The sequence below is a fragment of the Carettochelys insculpta genome, chromosome 2, assembly GCF_033958435.1.
Source record: "Carettochelys insculpta isolate YL-2023 chromosome 2, ASM3395843v1, whole genome shotgun sequence".
Classification (NCBI taxonomy): Eukaryota; Metazoa; Chordata; order Testudines; family Carettochelyidae; genus Carettochelys; species Carettochelys insculpta.
Window position 1 is genome coordinate 107,856,239 of NC_134138.1, and position 25,095 is coordinate 107,881,333.

The window sequence follows — 25,095 nt, forward strand, 5'->3', positions numbered from 1 at the left end:
ATCTATAGTATAACTTTCTGCTCTAGAGCTGCATTAAAAATTAACTGAATTTTAAATTGAGGTTTCTTTATCTTTTTCATTGTGGTGACCACTTATTTACAGAGACCTCACAGCCTTTCCAAAAGCCCAGCACACCCACCACCTGGGTCTCAACATTTTTCTTTTGAAGCTCCTTCCCTGCCGTCCCCCTGCCCAAGGATGGCCTTATGGACCATCAGAGCCTCTTAAACCCCAACTTGAGAAATGGTTTAAACATTTAAAAAAAATACAAATATCATTACCTCGTATTTGGTGGCCATACTGTTTGGGGGAGTGGTGGGAGGTGGTAGACAAATGATTTTTTACAGTTGAAGTGGTATAGTGTTCTATCTCTCTTTCACAAGCTGCTGCTCTCTGTGGTTATCTTGGTGCCAGTGAAGTCACAGGGAGTTTTTGTATCAGTTTCAGTAATAGCAGGATTGGGCCCAGAATTGAACCTGGATTTAGAAATCCTGAGGGCTTTGCTTGATTTGGTGTAACCAACCTAAGCCTGAAAATGAGAACTGATATTTCATTTCAGTTCCATTGAAAACACTATAAACAATAATGGTGGACTAATATTGTCCTTTGGAAAAATGGCATTCACATTTCTTTTATGTTCTTCACCAAATATTTTATAAAACTTAACTGGCTGAATGGAAACAAAGGATAAATTTATTACACTAATAGATTGGAGAGGCAAATTATCTATTGTTTGTTTGTGTTTACAAGGAAACCGAGGAAGAAAGCCCATTTTCGTTTTCAGCATCAGGTCAAACATTCTAGTCTATCAATGTACTCAGGCGTTTTAAGTGTAGGTCAGCATCTTATAGAATGGGAAGGCAATACATTAAATTTCACTCGACCATCTCAGGATTTTGGCTGCCAAAGAAACAGATTTTTTTTCCCTAGTTTGATTTAAAAGAGTCATTTAAAATTACAGAATTATGTCATATTTAAATAAAACAATTTAATTTAAAAGCACTTCACAAACTGTAGAAAACATCGCTATGATGCAGCAATCAAACACAAAACTATGTTAGGCACTCTATACTTATTATTGTTATTGTTATTGTTATTGTTATTGTTATTATTATTAAATAAGACTATGTTAGAACTATATTAATAATAATTATTTTATTCTTCTTTTTGTTGTTGTCAATGTATTAGAACCCACGATTCCAGAGATTCTGAACAGTCAAACCTGGTATTTAAACTACTAAACTGCCCTCACCTCAACACACATTTTATATAAATTATAGTTAAAATGTCTGAAAATAAAACAACTTTCGTATACAGTTTATGGTCAGTGCATGTAATACTTGATTGCCTGATCCCTATAATAAAATTTATACATGGAACTTCTCGAATAAAAGCCTTTCCAGAAAATTGTTTGCATTCTTTCTTAATTGCCAAATATCAGAGAGAAAATAACTGCAGTGAAGAAAAGGGTTGAGAGAATCTAAGTAGTAATGGTATCATACAATCTTTTATTAACCCACATACCGCAAACAGCAGATCTGATAACATTGCCTCTAGAGCTTCAACTACTAGATAACATCTGGCAAATAATGTTTGTAAGTCCTGTTACACAACATCTTCTGGCTTTTCAGTGTCATCTAGGGGACTAATATGTGACTAGAATAATACATTTTACACAGTCTGCTTTTGTCATATTAGTAAGGATTTTTAATAGATGTGCTAGGGTGACTTCTTCTAATCTTAGTTCTTTAAGATTCTTTGGCAGTACAATTTTTATAATCTTGTCCAGGATTCAAATAACTCTTAATTCAAGGCCATACTAGGTATTAGATCTAGTCTTTCACTGTCAAAGTAGTCACATAATCTTGCTAAGTCTTTAACATGTAATAATTTCTGAAGCAGTCTTTTAAAATGCTGGTCAGGAAGTTTGTAAATTGCTTACGCCTTTGAAGTTTTCATAGGAATTTCATTCCCTTAAAATGGCTTTCTGAGCAGTTTGGTAGCAAGAGGTCTTATTAACCTAAACATTGCAATACTTCTGCTAGTGTAATATATATTTTAACCTGTACACTACATCTCACTGAAGTTTAATTCTCACCAACAAATTAATTCCAGCACAAACATGTAAGACTCTTCTTTCCTTTTGAATAGCAGACCACGATCATGAAAACAGTGTAAATTTTACATACTTGTCCAATCATCCAAACCTAATCAATCTGAAGATCTTGATATAAAGAGGTAGCAAATATTTCCTATACTGATTATGGTATGCAATTTTAACATTAAAGAAAGCCTTCTGCCTAGAGAATGGCTCTCTACAAGCTGACTAATGCTGTTGACAGTTACAGTACAGGGTTTATATGCACACCACTGGAATATTTTGAATGAAATTTTCCATGTTAAAACAATGCAATTGTCAGCTCACTTTTTAGTCAGATTGTGAGGACAATTCAAACAAGAGGTGATGATCATTAAGCACATAAATGGATTTGTAGATTTTATTTTCATCCATCCCTTTTGGACTTTGGATTCTTTGTTTTTAAGGAAAAGCTTTCCTCTGAGCCAAATTCAAAAGTAGTATATACATGGGTACTATTCCACTGATGCCAAAGAAGTTGCACCCACTGTGTAAGTGGTGAACCTGTTGTTGTGAGTGTTATATTTTTATCACAATGATTTGAAAAACTTCATAAAACTCATGACTGTATTAACATTGATTTTAAAATTATCTTACCAAACTGCTTTATTTCAACAGAAAAGATACAGGATCAGATTCAGCTTGAGTGACAGTAGGTCCGACCCAGTTGCTGTTAAGGGACTTGCACTTATTTACATCAGAGAAGAAATTTAGTCTAGCTGTCTCCAACCTGGTCACGTGGAAATCTGCACGAAGCACTTTGCAACCAGTGAATCTGCTAGGCCCCAGCAATGCTTTTCTATGCCCAGGAGTTATATTAGTAAAACTGACTCTAGAAAAGCTGGAAGAAGGTATTAGGAGGGTATGAGGAAATCTTCTTGCCTGATCCAATAATCACTAGTCCCAGTTTTGATGCTAGCTTTAAATATCTATGAATAGTTTGGTCTTTAAAACTTAAAAATTTCTCCTTTGTTTTTGTTCAAAATTTAGACGTGTCTTTGCTAATATAAAGATTTATTTTTTGCAACCAAAGAATTTAAATGAAATTTGAAAAAAAACAACCCTATGCTTCTATAGTTGTGTAAGAGGTACAGATGAAAAGAGAAAGGACCATGTCTTCCTGGATTTTTGTACAAAGCTGAGCACTGGAACTATACTTGGTATGTAGTAAATTATGAATAAGTAAATGGTAAAAAGGTTATCTAGCCCATCCTCTCATAAACAAAGAAGTAATCCCCACAGTTCTATATATTCACATGCTTTGTCATTCCATTTTAAAAATTCAGTTGACCAGAAAAGCATGCATTACCATAGCTAAGAAAAGACAATTAAAAACAGTCTACAGCAAACCTTATTCGTATAGAAAACCATAAAATTCCTTCACAAGGATAAATAAATACAAATTACTGTTGTAATGAATAACACTTAATTCTACTAATAATAAAAGCTGATGTATTGACTATGCTAGGACTAAAAAAACTTTGCAGTTCAATTTACCTATAAACACAGTTGCCATAAAAGCCACCAATTTGCTCATAGAGAGCACAGACAATTCCAAGATAGATAGCTTTCAAAGGGTAGGATTTCTACAAGAAGGATAACACATGAAGATAAATCAGCAACTGGGTATTCATCCACCAAGAAATTCAATTTGCTATTATATTCAAAGTAAGCTGAGCTTGAAAATATGGAAAAACAGCATATTAATCATTAAGTATTGCAGCGGTGGCGGCCAGGAGTCCCTGGTCCTTTTGAATCATTGGACCCTGGGGCAGGTTGCCCCTTTGTTACCCACAGCATTGGTGATTATGTGTGTTTGTGTGGGCGGAGGGAATCTATAGCAGACAGTTTTTACATTTAAAACTCAATAAACTCACGTTTCCTTCTTTCAACTAATATAAAAAGTTGATTTTCTTGTAATAAATACAAGGAATACACACACACAAAGTATACACCATCTACCTTAAATTTTGGAATAATATGCCTAATGATTAATTTTAAAACATTTACAAATTTCATGAAGCCATTTTCTTACTCTGATAATCAATAACTAGAAAACCATCATGGCATAAATGTGAACAATGGTGGAAAAATAATATGAACTACAGGAAAAAATGCATCCTTAATATATGGCTAGAAAATTTACTTCAACAGCTTTTTATACATCTTTTCAGATGTATATGCCGAATGCTACAAGCTATATGCTTCTGAGTGTTTAATAATAATAAAGTCCTACTCTTACATTTCTTTTTAGTGGTTTTGCATAACTGCACCCTTGCTAGAGTGTGCATACTTGGGAAATGATAGAAAACCTTTTGAAATTGGGGGAATTCCTCTTCCCTCATATGTGTGCATGCACATTTGAAGGCAGAGGGAGGACATGTGTGGGAGTAGTCAAAGAGGATATGTATGAGAACTTCTCACTGACCAGAATATACTTACTTACCCCATGTCTGGGTCCTCTCCCCTGTTTGTGTCCCTTACATGGGAGATCCACCAGCCCTTTTGAATAACTGGACCCTCATACAGTTTGTCTCTTTTGTTCCCACACACTCATTTCAGGCTTCCAGTTCCCAGATGTCTCTTCAGCAGAGACCCCACATCTCATTCTCATTTGACTAAGGGATTTCAAGTCAGCACGGGTCCCCGTCTTACATTAAGATACCACGGAAAGACAGATTGCCAAATAAAAAAGACCAGCAGTTGTTCTCTGCTTTTTCTTTGAAAGCAAACACTAGTGTATTACCAGCAGTCATATGTTACCACTCAGCTCTTTCTAAGGCATTATATTAATTCCTAAGATAAAGAATTAGAGAAAATAATAAAAATTCTATGTTCATACTAAAAAGGTGACCAGAGGTTGTCTTAACTCCAAACTATGGTTCTGATATGTTTTATTAATCCTTCATCACCAGGTTCTCTCAGTAGTTACAAATTCATTCCTCTTAAATCCAGAATCCAGAACTCAGGTTTGGTCTATGCTACTGCAGAAAGTCGACAAAAGTGATACTACTTCAGTTATATGAAAAACTTAGGTCGACAAGACACGCCATGGTATAGACCCTGAGGTAATGGGAGACTTGTCTTACTCTTCACGTGAAGATGGAGTACCACAGTCAACAATAGAGTATACTGCCATTAACTTAGAAGGTCTTCATCATGCTTATTAAATTGATACTGCTGCATCAATCGCAGCAGTGATCTACCAGTAAGTGCAGACCTGGCCTTGGAGTGGATAGATCAGCCAGTTCTTATACAGCTTGTTCTTGACTGGCTTTCTGTAACAGGTGATCAGCAGACAATGTCTCTTGTGGTCATAGTGTCCAAAGGATGGGTATTTGCATAAACAGAGTAAGGGAATTTGCATTAACCTCTTTTCAGGAGCTTCTCAGAAAAAAAATCACATGGATACTTTTCCAAAAATCCGTAATTGTCTAGCACATTTTTTATAAAGTCTTTTGAAGAGAGATGTCCTTAGGATTTATTGGGTCCAACGCATTAAGCTGGTGCCACTTGCCCACAGCAAGCTTGCGTGTGTGTGTATGTGTGTGTTTGTGGTGGAGGATTCATGACTTTTTTAGAGCTGTGATTTCATAATCTTCATCTACACATTAATTAAATATTTTAAAGCAAAAATTTAAACTAAAGTCTCGTAGACTAACACAGTAAATTCAAAAACTGAGGGCTTGTCCACACATTTTTCAGAAAAAAACCCTTTTTTAAAAAAAATAAATAAATGAACATTCACACAGCCAAGCAGGATAATTTGAAATAAGAGCACTTTTACATCAAAATAATTACTTCAGGTCTCTTTTGCTGACCCTCCACCCTTTCAAGGTTGAAAAGGAATGTGTGTGAAAAAACACAGCTATTATCAGAGAGGCAGCCATGTTAGTCTGTACTCCAACAAAACAAAGGAGCAGAAATGTAGCACTTTAAAGACTAACAAAATGATTTATTGTGTGATGAGTTTTTGTGGGACAGACCACTTCTTCAGATCAATCAACAGCTATTTATTATCAGTTTATGTGAAGGCTCTTTTCCAATGCTGTGACTGTGAACTGTGACTGTAAATGAGAACGCTCCATTTCTCAATGCTGTGGCTGTGTGAATGCAATTTTCCAGCCTTACTTATTTAGACGTCAGAACACCAAAGTAAGTAACATCAAAAAATAAAAAAATCTGCAATGTTGACACATCCTGAGAGTATATACCTGGGTTTAGAAAATGCCTGTTAAATGAATTCGTTACCACTTGAATGGCTTTTTCATAGTTTCAATGTCTACTAATAGGGCTGACAGGCTATTTCACCTGTAAGATAACTAGATCTTCTCTGGAGGAAGCAGAGCCACAGAACAGAGAAAGGAAGAGGTGAATGAGTGGACATTAAGGCTGTGTCTACACTGCATGTTGTCTTTTTCTAGGATACTTTTTTCAAAGTCTCATTGTCAAAATAAGTAAAGTCAAAAAATCACATTCACACAGCCACAGCACTGGGAAACAGAGCATCTCATTTACAGTCACAGTTCACAGCCACTGCATTGCAAAAGGAGCATTCACATGAGCCGATCATAGCTGTGCTTTGTTCACACGCATTCATTTTCAACCTTAAAGTGGGGTGGGTAAAAAAAAAAACAATCTGCGGGGCTGGAGTTATTATTTTGAGGCAGTAGCGCTCTTATCTTGACATTTCCTTTAATGACACTGAAAACGTGCCCCAGGGCTGTATTTATTTATTTATTTATTTATTTTCAGAATAAAGGCGCTTTTTTCCAAAAAAAAAACCACACGTGTAGACAAGCCCTAAGATGCTAAATCCTAAGTGGCACCCCAGATTTTCAGGTGCCCTACCCAGCTACATAATCTGTGTCTGGGTAAGGATGGCTCTGCTTTTGAACTCCCATCTCTCATATATATGACATCTCCTTCCTGGAATGGCTGCATATATTTAATACTGACATAAGAGTACTTAATGTCCTGTATTAAGTTCTTTGTAGGATACTGCAGAAATTCATGTGTCTTCCACATATAACAATGGAGGAACAGATGCTAATAGAAATATAAACACAGTCTTTATGTCCCACAAGACCTCAGCTGCTCAGATCTAAACAATTACCAGGTTTACAGATACACTTAGAAAAAAAATGAGCAAATACCAAAAACAAATAAATAAACAAACAAACAGACAAACAAAAATAGACTCCTTCAGGAATATACAAAAGCACTGTTTTCAAAATTAACAGCCCGGCAACCAGTTCATAGGAGAACTGAGGGCAATAGCTTAAAACAAGGAAGAGCAGTTACTCTCCCTGCTCCTTCCGAAAAGCCACAATCATATGTGTAGAAAATGGACTATCGGAAGTACACAGGCAATTGTCAAGCCTCACTAACAGTCCCTGTGGCATCTAAGGTAGAGTAAACCCTAGATTTAATGGACCCTGATATAACAGACTTCAGAAATAATGGACGCTGTCTGCCAGCACCCCCTGCCTCCCCTAAATAAATGCCAGAGACTCACCAGAGCCACCACCAAGGCTAGAGAACCTGCCGGAGCAGTTGGAGCTGCCGGGGCTGGAGGGGCCACCTCAGCAGCTGGGGCCACTGGGGCCACTGGGGCCAGAGGAGCTGCGGGGGGGCTGTAGAGCACAGGAGCTCTCCTCCCCCAGCCCTGTGTGCTTGGAGCATGTCGGCATCAGGCCGCCAGTGCCTGCAATGGTGCTAAGCAGCAGCCATGGTGTCAGAGGCTGCTGCTCACTGGCAGGCTGGGGGTGGCCATGCTCTACCTTAGTATGGGCGGCTCTGAGTCAGGGGCTGGAGGAGCCACAGCGCTGAGAGCTGCAGGAGGTGGAAGGAGCCAGGCCAGCATTCAGCTCCTCTCCTGGTAATTGGGAGAAGGAGATGGAGGTGTTAGGGGAAGAATGGGGCCGGGGTGGAGGGATGAAAGTCGGGGACAGACATCAGGAGTGAGTGATGGGATGGGAAGGTCAGCACATCATCATACAGCATAACCATTCAGATGTAAATTTTGGCATTAATGGACACCCCTTCCCTCCTATTAGTCCGTTAAATGAAGGGTTTACTGTATCTGTCGATACAGGCCATCACAGTGAAACCTCAAGCTCATAAAAAAACAAAAACAAATGAGAGGTGGAGTTTGGGGGAGAATTGTCTGAGTTCCAGGAAAATCACTGCAGAAATCCATAACACTAATGCTTGGTCTACACTAGGCAGGTAAGTCAATTGCAAATACGCAGTTCTAACTATGGCAATTACATAGCTGGAATCAATTTATCTGCAATCAACTTACCTGCCTAACCTCACTAAGGAAGGTCAATGGGAGAGTTTCTCCCTTCGACCTCCCTTTCTTCTCATGTTAGCAAGGAGTAGATGGGTCGACTGCCGACCCCCATGGGTCAATTTCCTGCATCTCCACCAGATGTACGAACTTGAATCCCAGAAGACTGACCCTGAGTACGGTTGATCTTCCGGGTAATGCAGATGTAGTCTGAATGCAGAATTACCATGCACTCCAGCTGTACCAGGGTGAAGCTACAAAAATCATCTTGGAGTAGTTCTGGTAATTATTTCTTGTAACGGCTATTACAGGGAAAAAAATGCCAGATATGATAGTGATGTGAGCTGTAACTGACTAAGTAACTTTGAAGAGTATTCATAATCTATTAGCCAATTATACATTAGATTAAAATATTTTCTTAGAAGAAATAAAGAAACTTTTCGAAAAGGGGGAAAGGGAGGTATCAGGAATGATAACGACAGTAGTTTCTAGAGTGGGTATGACTATGTTAATACACATGGTAAGTCTCTAATAATATTCATCAAGAAATTCATGTTTTCAGAAGACTGAAAAAAAAGACAGTCAAGGCTTCCCATGCAGTCAAGCAAAACCATTCTTCATTGCTTATTAAATATTAAAGGCAAAATGGGAGTCAATGAGAAGACATAGGACAAAAGAGACGTGGTTTTTAAAATAAAGATGGGCAAACATTAAGTTGTATGTTCAGCTTCACAAATCAAACTCACCCACAAGCTCCTGAGCTGTTCAGATCAGAAGTTTGGTTTCAGACCTGCCTCTTATTGGAAACAGTGTCTAGCTATTATGCAGTTTACTGACATTCATACTGCAGTACACAAACACTGTCCCTTTCGTCCCCCTTTTCTCTGACCCCTCTTCCCCACTATCCTTACCCCAAAACATTAGGGAAGCAGGTTTTTATTATGTAGTGAGCCGTATGATGATATTTTGAAACAGTGACAGGCCACACTACTGTAGCTATACAGCTTGTTCTAGAAATTGTATGTTTTTAGACATTGTTGGGAGTCCAATAGAGCAGCACGCAGGCAATCCAAGAAGTTTTTGAAGAATGTTGGGTACAAGTGCTGAAGGAACTAACCAGGTGCAATGCGCAGCTTAACGTGCTGATCACAAACAGGGATGAGCTAGTAGGAAAAGTAGATATGGGTGGCTACCTGCGCTACAGCGTTCATGAGATGGTAGATTTCAGGATCCTGGCAAAAGGAAGAAAGGTGAGCAGTAAAATACACACCCTGGATTTCAGAAGATGGGCAAGATCCCCTGTGAAGTTCTTACCCAGGGGAAAGGAGTTCAGGAGAACTGGCAGTATTTTAAGGAAGCCTTATTGAAGGCACAGAAACAAACCATCCCAATGCACAGTAAGAAAAGCAAATACGGTAGGCAACCAGCTTGGTTTACAAGGGAAATCCTTGGCAAGCTTAAACTCAAAAAGGATGTGTGTAAGAAGTGGAAACATGGATGTATGACTAAGGAGGAGTATAAATATATTGCTTGAGTGTGCAGGGGAGTAGTCAGGATGGAGAAAGCACAATTCAAACTGCAGCTAGCAAGGAATGTGAAGGGTAACAAGAAGGGTTTCTACAGGCATGTTAACATTAAGAGCGTGATCAGAGAGAGCAAGGAGCCTTTCTGGATGAGTGAGGTAACCTAATGACAGATGTTGCAGGAAAAGCTGAAGCACTCAGTGCCTTTTTTGCCTCTGTATTCACAGAGAAGTCAGCTCCCAGACTATTGAACTAGGCCACACGGTATGGGATGGAGGTGGGCAGCAGTCAGTGGCAAAACAACAGGTTGAGTTATTTAGAAAAGCTAAACATACACAAATCCATGGGTCCAGATTTAATGCGTCCAGCGGTATCGACAAAATTGGCAAATGTCATTGCAGAGCCTTTGGTAATTATCTTTCAAAACTTGTGGAAATTGGGAGAGATCTTGGATGACTGCAAAGAAAAGCAATATGGTACCCATCTTTCAAAAAAAAGGGAAGAACAACAATCCAGGGAACTATACACCAATCGGCCTTACCTCAGTCCCCAGACAAATCACGGAGGGTCCATTCTGGAGCACTTGGAAGAGGGGAAAGTGTTCAGGAATAGTCAACATGGATTCAGCAAGGGCAAGTCATGCCTAACCAATCTGATTAGCTTCTATGATGAGGTAACTAGCTCTGTGGACACAGGGAAGCCAATGGATGTGATATACCTTGATTTTAGCAAAGCTTTCAATACAGCCTCCTACAACATTCTTGCCCATAAGTTAGGGAAGTATGGATTGGATACATGGACTGTAAGATGGATAGAAAGCTGGCTACATGGTCAGCTCCAACAAGTAGGAATCAATAGCTCAGTGTCTGGTTGGTGGTCAGTTTCAACTGGAGTGCCCCAGGGATCAGTTCTGGGGCAGTATTGTTCAACATCTTTATTAATGACCTGGATGAGGGGATGGATTGCATCCTCAGCAAATTTGCAGATGATACTGAGCTAGTGGGACAGGTAGATACATTGGAGGATAGGAATAGGGTCCAGAGTGACCTAGATAAATTGGAGGATTAAGCCAAAAGTAATCTGATGAGGTTCAACAGAACCTCCAGCCTCCACCCCTAGTAAAGAAAGGATGTGGATGCATTGTAGTGGGTCCAGCAAAGGGCAAAAAATATCAGGGGGCTGGAGCACATGACCTATGAGGAGAAGCTGAGAGATCTGAGCTAATTTAGTTTGCAGAACAGAAGAGTGAGAGGCGATTTGATAGCAGCCTTCAACTTCCTGAATAGGAGCTCCAAAGAGGATGGAGAGAGACTGTTCCCAGTAGAGACTCATGGCAGGACAAGGAGCAATGGTCTAAAGTTACAGGGGCCATGGAGGGGTAGGTTGGATATTGGGAAAAATCTATTTCACCAAAAGGGTGGTGAAGCACTGGAATTAATTACCTAGAGAGGTGGTGGAATCTCCATCCCTAAAGGTTTTGAAGTCCTGGCTTGACAAAGCCCTGGCTGGGATGATTTAGTTAGGGTTGATTATGCTTTAGACAGGGGCTGGACATGATGACCTCCTGAGGTCCCTTCCATCCCTATGATTCTATGATTCTAGGAAAGATTCCAGATGTGGTTTTGAATGCATTTCTGAGTTCATTCACAAGTTATTCTCCTTTGAAATGTCCTTCTGCTGTTCTGAGGAATAGGGACAGTATTCCTTGGTATGCACCACCTAGCAACATGGTACTATGAGTCTACCTTGTAGGCCAAACTGTACTCCCTAACTCTGGGAAATATCTATTATCGTAGGAATCTTCACATACTGAATCAGACCACTGGTCCATCTTGTCCACTGTCCTGTCTTCCAACAGTGGCAGATGCCAGGTGTTTCAGAGGCAATGATGAGAACAGGGCAATTAATGAGTGATCCATCCCTTCCTGTCCAGTGCTAATATCCAGCAATCAGAGGCTTAGGGGCATCCAGAGCATAGGGCTACACCCCTGACTGTGTTGGCTAATAGGTGATGGATTTATCATCCATGAACTAACATAATTCATTTTAATTCAGTTATACTTGTTGCCTTTCTATGCATCTTTTCCAATTCTAATCTATCCCTTTACAGAGAGGGTGACCAGAAATGCACACAATGTTCAAGGTGTGGGTGTACCATGCATTTATACAGGGGCATTATGAGATTTTCTGTCTTATTATCTATTCTTTTCCTAATGGTTCCTTACATGGTATTCTTTGTTTTGACTGTCACTGCAGACTGAGCAGATCATTTCAGAGACTAATGCACAATGTTTCCAAGATCTCTTTCCTGACTGGTGATAGCTAATTTAGACCCTATCATTTTGTAGGTATAGCTGGGATTATGTTCTCCCATGTGCCCTACTTTCCATTTATCAATATTGAATTTTATCTGCTATGTCATTGCCTATTCCTCTCATTTTCTGAAATCCATACATAACTCATTGCAACCAGTTTGGGAGTTGAATAATTTTATAATTTCTGTAGACTTTGCTGCCTTGCTGTTTACTCCATTTTCTAGATCTTTGATGAATATATTGAACTGTCCTGGTCTCAGTACAGGTCCTTGGCAGACCCTCACTATTTACCTCTCTCCATTGTAAAATCCTGAGTTTACTCCTGTCCTTTCTTTCCTGACTTATAACCAGTTACTGATCCTTGAGAAGACCTTCCCCACCTGATCCAGGGTATTTACACTTTGGTATTTGAACACAACAGCTGTTTCTATGCCCATTATTTTATTTTTATTATTATTATTATTTATTTATTTTTTTAATACCTGTTCAAAAACGTCAGACTTCATAGTTCTGTAGCCCCTTTGCATTTTCAGGAACACCACTTAGCCACTGCTGGGACTTGCTTTAGAGACAGGGAAGGTCTCTGTCTGCTGCCATAAGGCTATAAAAAGGCCCCTCAGAACTTAGTCCTGTATCGATATATGATGTACGTTTGGCTGTGCTATAGGACCTGATTCTGCAATTACTCCTCATATGGGTCAACACTGTAGAACACAGCGAAAAATATGTGATTCTTCTGGAATTTTGAGTAAAGATTTTGCAGCTGACATGATTTTTTTTACAAGATGCAAATTCAAAATGCCTTTTCTAACACAGTGAAATTTGCAAAGCTGAGTCTATACCCCTTTTAATCTCTTTGAATAGGGTTTAAAGAGCACCAGAATAGTGTGTTGTCCTTCTGCAAATGTGTAATCTGACAAAGCTATTTATAATTATCATGCAATACCATAATACAGTTTGAATGTCTATGCACTAGAGCAGTGTAAATCCTTCCAAAATGAGATTAAATCAAATTCATTTTCCCCATAAAAACTTTGTTTATGATCCCTGATATGTAAAAAAATAGTTTGGGTTCCACTTAACCTCTTTTCTACATTTTCATACTCATCGTGAACACTTGGGTGAATGACAGTTTCATCTAGGTTCACACGGCTTTCTGATGGTTCTTTGTTTCAACAGAAACTGAATTCGAATTAGTGGCTGTTGTTGTTTTTTTTTTTCTTTAAGGACTAGATCCAGTTTAGCTGAATATTAGAGGAAACTGTGAGAAGTTCTGAGACAGCTGCCTAAACAGTAATGCTATATTCAGAGTTGTTGTGCTGAACTTATAACAAGCTATTGAGCTGTTCCTAAAATCCTGACTGAATAATCCACAAGCTCCCCAGTGGTCATATTGAAAAATATCCTGCTTGGTTTCGGATCAAAAAGGAAAGAGGAACATTTTAGAGAGGAGAGCAAAAATTAAAAATAAAAAGCCTGTGCACACATAAACTTGAATATAAATGAGAAGGATGGACCACAGAATGTGACTATGAGGGTGTCAGAAAAGGTTCCTGGTAATAGTGAGAATCTTGCCCATGAGGAACAGAAGGGGGGAAGTTCTAGCAATACTGAAGATTGCGTTTTGCTACTGACTTTAAAGGAGTCAGAATTTTACCAGAGTCCGGAGCATGAGCTGGTGTCTAAAGCTATTCTTCTGGAACTTCAAAACAACAAGAAGTCCTGTGGCACCTTATAAACTAACAGATATTTTGGAGCACAAGCGTTCGTGGGCAAAGAAGGTACTGACTAACACGGCTACCTCTCTGATACTCTTCCGGAATTTGACATTCTCTGTACCTTGTCTTAGCATTGTAGTCACTGCCACAAAAATATTTAGTCTCGATCCAGAGAATTTTGTTAGAATCATAATTCCATACTTGATGGGGGAGACGGACTTGGTGAAAAGCAGCAGAGATGTTGGAAGGGTAGGTTGGTGAAATTAACTATATTATAATGTCAGGAAAGCTGCAGATCTCAGGGGGTTTGTCTGTATATGAAAATAGCATTGTGTTACAAAAATCATTAGCTAACGAATAATCCATTATACACAATAAGCGAGTTAACATCATGTTATAAATGTTTTATTATATTAAGATTATCTAAGCAAAATGATCTTAAAAAAGGTGCATGTGTGGACACCAATGCTCCCTCTATTTTTTTTCCATCCATGTGTGGAATAATTTTTATGTGCACTGAGGCATATGTGAATGTGCTCTGCTAATCAGCTGGGCAGCAGTTGAATCCCTCTGGAGTACATACAGACGCATACAGCCTACAGACAATGTTGGCACACACCTGATATGCAGCCACAGTAGCACCAGCAATAGGATGGGGAATGGGCCTCTGTGATGTAGCCAAAGGCAGAGGATGGTTGAGAGAGAATTTCAAAGTAGCACTCTCTATGGAAGGAGGAAAAGACTCTGACAGTGTAAGGGGAGCCATAGATGAGAGGAGTCAGAGATTGTCTGCCAGTGTTAAAATCCCACCCTTTAGGAAATCAGTAGGTAGTCCATAGAGGGTGACACTCCCTTGCATATATACAAGTTGAGACACTAAAACTCAATAGTCACTTTGGAAGTACAACATCTGCCTAACATTTTGCAATTGCAAAATGCTCTTGAAGTGCAAAGCATGATTACCATTATAAACAGAGTTCTGAAAAATGGAACTTCCATTGAGAGCATAAGAAGACTCTCCATTTTATGACATGGGGCCTTCTTTCAGTTAGAAGCACCAACTGTCCATTGCCTGGCCTCTTCTGCAGTCCTTAACACCTGTGCACAGAGGCTATAAAAATGACACCATCCTGATTTAGTTATGTATTACACCCACTTTGTTGCAGGTGCAGAGGACTCACTAATTTTTTTCCCTGATCATGCAGCTGAATATAAAGCATTGGGGACTAACCTTTATGTTAATGAGGCTAAATAAAAATACAGTTTCTACTAACTAATGGGATTGAGGAGAAAAAATGAGCTGTCTTAAGACACTGCCCTGAAGAATTAGAGACCAGGGTATAAAACAAAAAAGCCCCAATTCTATCATAGACAAGTAAAACCTAGTTTACACTACTAAGGTAAGTCAATCTAAGTTCCTCTACTCTGACTATGTGAATAATGTAGCTGGAGTAGACAAAACTTAGCTCAAAGCACTGTGGCATCTCCTTACGGTTTTTCCCCAGGGAGTACCAGTGTCAACCAGAGAGTAATCTGCAGTCAATTTAGAAGGGCGAAACCAATTACACTGACCCATGTTGCATTGACTGTGGCAGCACAAATCCCTGGCAAACATTGGTATGGCCTCAGACAGTTCAAGTTAAATGTATGCTTCCTCCGTCTGCATCTCTGTCACATGACCGGATTTTTATAGTGGGTCTTGAAGCCATTTCAATGGCCAGTGTGGCTGTTGGGCCCAAATTTTTAGCCAGCAGGGCTGTATGAGGTATCTAATGAAAGCTGATGATGCCCTGAATCTATGTATGCTGCTTATATATCTGTATCGTGTATGCAGGTAAAATAGCTATGTAGCTGTATTAGAAACATTTTTTTTCTAATACACTCTGTAGGAAGTTGGACATGACGGACTACTTACAGAGTGTATTAGAAAAACATTTCAGTACTAAGCTTCTCAATAGAAGGTATGAACTCAGCCCCAGCCAGAATGAATGGACTATAAACAAGTGCTCAGACAGTCGAATCCACATCCCAGATGCTTGGGACTTTTCAATGGGATGCAATACATTGGTTTGGTGACCTGAACTGAAACAAAGGAACAGGTCCATCTAAGAAATTGGAGGCTGTCTTCTGGGATTCATCCAATGGCAGTATGCCACAACTGTCCACCTGAGTCAGGTGGGGGCAGACCCTCAAGGGACTACGGGGAAGAAGAAGGGACTTTGTCCTGGACCCAGATGAGGGAAAGCCATGATGTGGACTTAGAGGGTCCATCTTTGATGTTTTGTCTTTTGGTTTCTAAGGCTATGTCTACACTAATCCAAAACATTGAAATGGACATGCAAATGGCCATTTCAAAGTTTACTAATGAAGTGCTGAAATACATATTCAGTGCCTCATTAGAATGCCAGCAGCCGTGGCACTTCGAAATTGACGCGGCTCACCACCACGCGGCTTGTCCAGATGGGATGCCTTTTTGAAAGGACCCTGGCAACTTCAAAATCCCCTTATTCCTAACAGCAGATTTCAAATTGCCACAGCTGCCAGCATGCTAATGAGGCTCTGAATATGTATTTCAGTGCTTCATTAGTAAACTTTGAAATGGCCATTTGCATAGCCATTTCGAAGTTTTGGGCTAGTGTAGATACGGCCCAAGGGACTATGTCCAGCATGTGAACCCCAGTAGGCTGAATCTACAATGTTCCAGTAACTCAGTCTATGTTACCTGAAATGAACTTTCAGAGACTTTTAAGAATCAGCAAATAACACTGCTGTCCTGCATCAGTACTTATGATTGATGAATGTAAAGTATTTCTTTAACAATTTGTCTGTCTAACCCTCTTTTTTCTTTTTTCTTAATAAACCCAAAGATAGTAGATCTAAGGATCTGGCTTTTACGTGATTTGGGTAAGATCCAAATATATATTGACCAGGAACTGCAGCTGGGCCCTTCGGGGTCCAGAAGAATCTATGAAAGCCCATCACCTGAATTTGGGGGTTGTTGGTCTGCACTGGTATAGCAACTGAGAGGTCTGGCTAAGGACTGAAGAAGTGGGTCTGTCCCACGAAAGCTCACCCAATAAACAATTTTGCTAGTCTTTAAAGTGCTACTTGACTGCTTTTTGTTTTAACTGAGAAGTCTGTGTGTTTGCTGGTGTGGCTTCTGGCTGACTAGGGAGTTGGCAGAGGTGCTGTTGTGGCTGGTTGGATTTGCTTTAGTGAGAAGGAAATCCCAGCCTGGGGCTTAAATAGCGTGATTTTTAAGCAAAGATGCCCTGGAATGATTTCTCTAGCTGTGCCCAGAAACCTGTGCTATCACACTGTCTTCACATGAAGAAAGTATCTCAGACCAGGTGTACACTAGACCTTAAAGTCAACTGTAAATACACAATTTCAGCTATGGCAATTGCATAGCTGGAATCAACTTAGCTATAATTGACTTACCTGGCTATCCTCACTGAGGGAGGTTAATGGGAGAAACTCTCAAGTTGACCTCCCTTGCTCCTTGTGAGACTGAGGAATACAAGGGTCGACTGTTGATCCTTAATAGTTTGATTTCACACATCCCCACTAGGTATGCAAAATAAAACCCCAGAAAATCAATCTTCTGGGTAGTGAAGACATACCCTAATTTTCAGACATGGTTGTTTGCACCAGATATTCCTAATGTAGCATGTAAAATTGTTCAGCTGCTACTGTAGACTGACCCAAAGTGCAGCATTACATAATTTTTTAATCAAGGGGCTCATAGGGTACATGACTTGATTACCCATATTTTATTTATCTACTATTTCTTAGAAAATATTTAGTCAAAAATGCAGTAATTTGAAATAATTCCCCCAGTTTTTAGTGAGAAATAGGTAGCTTTCTGACTACCCAGTCAAATTTGTTCTGCATCTATTGTTTTATCTATTTCAGATTTGAGGACAATTTATATCTTCAAATCAGTGGCACTGCTATGGGCATCCACATGGCACCAACAGTATGCCAACATTTTTATGGCTAACCTGGAACTCTTCCTCAGCTGTCATCTCCTAGTGCCCCTCCTCTACTTGCACTACATAGATGACATCTTCATCATCTGCACCTTGGGAAAGAGGCTCTTTAAGAGTTCCACCATGATTTCAACAGTTTCCACCTGACCGTCAACCTCAGCCTGGAAAGAGATCCACTTCCTGGACACTACTGTGCAAATAAGTGATGGTCACATAAATACTCCCTTATACCTACATGCCCCCAGCTTCCATCCAGGGCAGACTACATGATCCATTATATACAGCCAGACACTAAGATACAACTGCATTTGTTCCAATTCTTCAGACAGAGACAAACACCGGCAAGACTTTTACCAAGCTTTCCGAAACTACAATACCCACCTAAGCAAGTGAAGAAACAGACTAACAGAGCCAGATGTGTACCCAGAAGCCGTCTGCTACAAGACAGACCCAACAAGGAAAACAAGAGAACACCACTGGCCATCACATACAGCCCCCAGCTAAAGCCTCTCCAGCGCATCATCAGTGATCTACAACCCATCCTGGACAACGATACTTCACTCTCACAGACTTTGGGAGGCAGACCTGTCCTTGCCTACAGACAGCCTTCCAACCTTAAACAAATTCTCACCAGCAACTACAGGCCACAGCACAGTAATTCTAAACCTGGAACCAATCCCTGCAACAAACCTCGGTGCCAACTCTGCTCACATATCTACATCAGCAATATCATCACAGGACCCAAACACATCAACCACACCATGAGGGGCTCTTTCACCTGCACATCCACTAATATAATATATGCCACCATGTGCCAACAATGCCCCACTTCAATTTACATTGACCAAACTGGAAAATCTCTGTGTAAAAGAATAAATGGCCATAAGTTAGACATCAGGAATGGTAACATATGAAAACCTGTAGGAGAACACTTCAATCTCCCTGGACCCTCAATAACAGATTTAAAAGTAGCGGTCCTAAAACAAAAAAAATCAAAAATAAATTCCGAAGAGAGACGTCAGAGCTGCAATTCATTTGCAAATTTGACTCCATCAACCAAGGATTGAACAGAGACTGGGAGTGGATGCCCATTACAAAAACAGTTTCTCCGCTCTTGACATTCACATCATCATCATCAATAACTGTGGACTCGGTACCCATTGGTGTCTGATGCCTCTCTCACTATCTCCTTCCATCTTTCCCTAACCAGTGCAGAGTGGCTTAGTTTCTGTAGATTAGCTTCGCACCAATCTACTACATCATCTATGCATTTTCTGTGGGTTCTGCCTCTCCTATTTGAACCATCCACTATGCCAAATACTAGGGTCTTGATTTTTCGTTCGTCATTCATTCTGCGAATATGTCCAAATAGTTGTAGCTTTCATTTTATAACCTTCTGCAGCAGGTTCTCTTTCGGCTGCATCTTCCTACATAATTCCTCATTGGTGATCTTCTGCATCCATCCTATTCTCAGAATCTTTCTATAACAACTCGTTTCGAATGCCAATATTCTTCTTTTCAAATCGTTTGTTATCACCCATGTCTCACATCCATACAACATGCTGCTGAATACACACATTTTCAAGATGCCCAGCTTCATTCTTAAGCTAATTGCTTTGCTTTTCCAGGTCTTATCCATCACCTTCAAACTCGCTCTTGCTTTTGCTATTCTAGTCGCTATTTCCTTCTTACAGTCCAAATCATACGTTATGTTGCTCCCCAGATATGTGAACTTCCCTACAGTTTCTAGTTCAATACCATCCACACTGATCTTCCTTCCTATTCCATTATCTCGAAATACCCTTATTTCTGTTTTATCGATGTTCATAATCAGTCCGTACCTCTTCCCTTCTTCGTTTAACACCTGCACCATTTTCACTAGCTTCTCCTCATCTTCCTCAATGATAACTATATCATCCGCAAACCTCAAGTTGTTAATTTTTTCCCATGCACAGATATCCCTTCTACCTCTTCCTTGATCTTGTCCATCACTCTCTCCAGATGTGCGATCAAGATACTTGGCGATGTTGGATCTCCTTGTCTCGTACCTCTACTTTGTTCCCAACTCCCTGCATGTTCTCACTGCTGCCTCTGCATTATCATTGATATCTTTCAACAACCGTATTAGTCTGCTATCCACTCTGTATGACTCCAACACTCCACATTAACTACTGATAACAGGCCACATCCTCCCTGACTGAACTGACTTGATTTCTCTTCTCTTAATGTTCACAACTCCACATGAACTGCTGATAATGGGCGACATCCTCCATGACTGAACAGACCTTGTCAACTCTGGCCCACTCCTTTACTGAGACTTCGTCTTTAAACCCTCCTCTGAAACCCTCCCACTCATGCATCTGACAAAACAGGTCTTTGCCCATGAAAGCTTATGCTCCAAAATATGTTTTAGTCTATAAGGTGCCACAGGACTTCTTGTTATTTTTTAAATGTTTTTTTTTCATTCCAAAAGTTTCTTCTATTATACTTGTAATTCTATTTTACTAATTAGAAGAAAATAGCGACATTTCCATTTTAATAGTATGACTGTGGGGTCATCTGTCACAAGATGCCAGAACACTTATCCCTTACAACCACTCCCCCAACCAAAACAAAACAAAACAAAATAATGAACAGCAGCAAAAAACAAAGCAAAATCTTTAAAAATAATATTTTTTTTAAAATGCTTAAATTTTCACAGGAATCTCTTCGTTAAATAAATACATCAGAATCTGTGAACTAACGTGTAGGTGTCTACACACCTCTTTGGCAGGACAGTGCTCTCTCCAAAGAAGTTGGAGATGGTAAAGATCCAATACTAGTAAATTATTAACCCATCCCTCTGCCAGGATTATTCTATACCATCTCCTTTCTAGTACTTCATTCAGCCTAAATTTCAAATATTGCAACTGAAGGAACTTCTATAAATTTACCAAGTCTGTCAGATGTTAATATTAGGAATGTTTTTTGTCCTGATATTCAGCCTTATTTTTCTCTTCCTTACCCTCACTACTTTTGTCCTAGTTCTACATCCTTCAGCCATCCTAATCAATTCCTCTTCCTCCTTATACATTTAACTTTTAAGTAATTAGAAAAGAAACAGTTGTCCTTTCTGTTTCGTCATTATTTAGCCAAGTTGTACCCATTTCTCTTGTTAATATTTCTTTATAAATCTATAATCACCCTTATTTTACTTTTTCTAAATGTCATAGAATCGTAGAACTCTAGGGATGGATTGGACCTCAGGAGGTCATCTAGTCCAGCCCCCTACCCAAAGCAGGATCAACCCCTACTAAATTATCCCAGCAAGGATTTTGTCAAACCGGGACTCAAAAACCTCTAAGGATGGCGATTCCACCACGTCTCTCAGTAACACATTACAGTGCTTCACCACCCTCCTGGTGAAATAGTTTTTGCTAATATCCAACTTACACCTCTCCCTCTGTAACTTCAGACCTTTGCTCCTTGTTCTGTTATCTGTCACCACTGAGAATAGTCTCTCTCCATCCTCTTTAGAGCCCCCTTTCATAAAGTTGAAGGCTGCTATCAAATCTCCCCACAATCTTCTCTTCTGCAAACTAAATAAGCCCAAATCTCTCAGCCTCTCCTCACAGGTCATGTGCTCCAGCCCCTGAATCGTTTTCTTTGCCCTCCACTGAACCCTCTCCAATGAGTCCACGTCCTTTCTCTACTCAGGGGCCCAGAACCGGATGCAATACACCAGAAGTGGCCCCACAGTGTCGTGCAGAGTGTCCCTCAATATCTCTGCATTGTTTTTTACTGCAGTGCCCAGCGCTGAGTGTAGCACTCTAGAGGCTACCCACACCCCAAGAGGTATTTTAGTGTCCCATTACTGCATAAAGGCTCTTCATGCAAAGCTCTGATTGCATCTACTGTGTTTGCCACCAAACCACAATTCAAGCACTTATCTAATTTGTTGTCCATTATGAGTCTCTCTCAAACAAGTCAGTAGAGAGTAAAGAGATTTAAACAGAGATCTTTGTCGTTGATTTTCTTCTGATCCTTACTGTGGTAAAAAAAAGTCATGGACAGTTCTGGTTGAAGATGACGTTAAAGGCTCAGGTGGGCAATCTTTGGAGGCACATGAGCCAGCCACTCTTCCCTTTATTCCTCTTCAACACTCCCATGGGGGTAGTCAGTCTTTGTATGGTAGTGCTGCCAATTTCCTCTCCCCGCTTGCATAGTTGGGCTACAGATCTTGACAAATCTCATCCTGATTCTTCACACATGAAGACAGAATGCGAGGAGGTGGGGAAAAAGTCACCATTCACGGAAGCCAGTTCTGCTGCTATCATCCCATCTTCATTACTTCTCCAAGTTGTTTATAGAGGACCTGTGATCGTCATCCGTATTGCTCCTGTGTTCATGATGAGCTTCTCTGTGCATCCTCCAACTAACAACATGAGGAAGCCCTGATATACGTCCCACCAGAGATGTAGCTTAGTCTTTATCTAAGAAGACAGGTGTGGAAACCCCTAAAACCCACTTTTTTAAGTTATAACTGGTTATGGATCTAGCCGTCCCTGACCCTCATAATACACAAATCAAAAGGTAAGAAAGACAGCAAACACTACTTTGGATTATGCAAGGATGAATAATACTATTATTTACTGCATGGATTCACAATCATTTTTTTAAGTCCTCATAGAGAAGACTATATAAAAAAAAGGGGTATTCCACCTGAAGTCTGGAATAAGTTTAGTTTGCTAAGCAATTCACTGACATTGATCTTTAATCAAAAAATAAACTCACACCAGTGGAAGAGGAATCTGGGTAGAACATGGTACCTGAAATTGGTTTTCTTAGCTGGGAAATTTTTGGATGGAATAAGTTGTGGATTGTGCTAGCACCGCCCCTTTCAAACAAAGCACCATAGCCCCTTTGAAATATGAACAATATGGAGATCAAGAATTAAGTACTTTTTTCTGAGGCAGAGAGGTGAGGGAATATAGTAGAAGCCCATGGATTGATGTAATTTTCTGATTATTCTTTTTTTTTTATTTAAATACCTTTTATTGCTGATTACTTTGAATGAAAAACTACACAGCATGGCAATCAGTTATGTCAACACAACAGAGACTCAGCTACTGACAGATCAGCGCTAATCCAACTTTTAGAGATAAGCACGTGACTCTTCAGTAAAATTTCACCGAAGAAATATTGCTCTTTCCATTCACAATTGTCTATAGAAAAACAAGGCCATCTGCTTACTGAAGAATTTCCCACAGACATCAATAAGTAGTTCTGCTATTGCATATGTGAAATGCATGTCCAGAAGGTATACTTTGCCCTGCAATAGCACAATATACAACAATATACATCATCTTAATATCTAGTTGAAACCCAATTATTAATTTTATATTATGTCTTGTGTTTCTTTCAGATAAATAAAACTATGTAGAGCCTTTTGAGGATAAATCCTGCTTGCTTTAGATATACACATTTATTAACCTCTGTGGTGTTGTTGGAATAAGGAAGTTAGCAAGAGTTATATCAGACTGATTTTTGCTGATGATCTGACAAAATATTCCAACAATGTAACTGAAACACTGGTTTCATTGGTTACATAAGTGACCAATTATAACACTTTTGCTCGAACTATATTAAAATAGGAGTCGTTCCGTACGTCAAACACCCTATAGAATGCCTTGAAATCCTAAAGACTGCAGTGCAATGCTACGGAAGCCACAAATAAAATAAAAGCTATTTTTATTGTAATGCTCTGAGGCAACATTTAACTGGAAGTCTGACTAGAGATCTTGATTTTACTCTAATAAATTAAGTAGATAAAATGACAAAGCACAGTAATTATACAACTGTTAGTGAGATTTGGAAACATCTTTCACTGGATCATTTTACTGATCACTGTATTGTTTGTGAATTCAAAATTTCCTTTTGGAATGCATGCTGTGATTTGCCAGTTATCTCCCCTACTGAGCAGAGGTATAGCAGTCCCTCTCTAATAAAGCAAAGTGAAAGAAAACAGTGATGTAATTTTCTGATAATTCCTTTTTCTTTTATTAAAATGCTTTTTATTGCTGATCACTTGGAAGGAAAAACTACACAGCATAACAATCAAATATAAACCACTTACTGCCTTATAATGCAATTTAAATGATTTGCTATAAAAGCATTTTGTTGAAAACATTGTGTTTTACAGTTACAGGAATCCTTTCACTCAATATATGTGGCAAGTATAAAAAAGGCACTGAAAAATAACTTGTCAAAAATGCTGGGTGTGTTGTGTAAAATGGATATACTGTGCACTGTTTTACTTGAATTGATATCTTCTTTTAACTTAGACAATATCCTATTCCAATTAAAAATAGTAAAGTATGTCACAATTATACATTATTACTAAAACAAGATATTAAAAAATCAAATGTTTCTGTCAAAACTAGTACTCACCAGGTGTGAAATTATATTGAGCAGAAAATCCCATAGATTCCAGCTCACCATCAGCAAAAAATTTAATCCACAGGAATCTGCCACTAGATTTTATCATAGGTGGATTCTGCTGTCCACAGAAACGTCCAATGATTGGGGAAAATCCAAAAGGTCCATCTCGCACTTCAATGTGATCAAATTTACACTCCCAAGAAGGCTCTATAGAATATTTTTCATCAAAGCGTAGTTCAATACATTGCCTTGGAGACGCTAGAGAGAAAAAAGAATTGCAGTTACAACTAGTTCATATTTTGTTACTTTCAAGCTGTTGATAAATTTATCTATTCCTGTTTCCCTACATATTATTAGATTTTTCCTAACCAATGGTTCTGTTCAGTATTTGAAAGTTATGACATCTTCTGTAGCCCATTGACATTGCTGTTCTTTTCCTAAGAAAAAGCATGTCCAACACTATTTTAAGTAAGGCAAGAAAACATTCAATGTTATAAAAGCATAATATGAGCTGGCAACATTAATTCACAGAAAAATTCTGAAGTAATCCAAGTAATGGATGAAACAAACTACAGGACTCATAAGGAAAATATACGTTTTTTCAGGGCTTACAAAAATGAGAAATTCTCTCTTCAGAACTAGAAATATGGTACTAAAGACAAACCTGTCCCCAGAAACACTGAAGTAAATGAAAG

The 25,095-nt window shown here is 39.3% G+C and overlaps 1 protein-coding gene across 1 annotated transcript in view; it reads right to left on the bottom strand.

Annotated features, from left to right (window-relative positions):
- Positions 1–25,095, bottom strand: part of NETO1 (neuropilin and tolloid like 1) — a 159,801-nt gene that overhangs the window by 55,387 nt on the left and 79,319 nt on the right. The window contains exon 8 of the mRNA XM_074985452.1: positions 24,410–24,658. Within this exon, the coding sequence (XP_074841553.1) occupies positions 24,410–24,658 (249 nt within the window). The remainder of the gene's footprint in view (positions 1–24,409; positions 24,659–25,095) is intronic.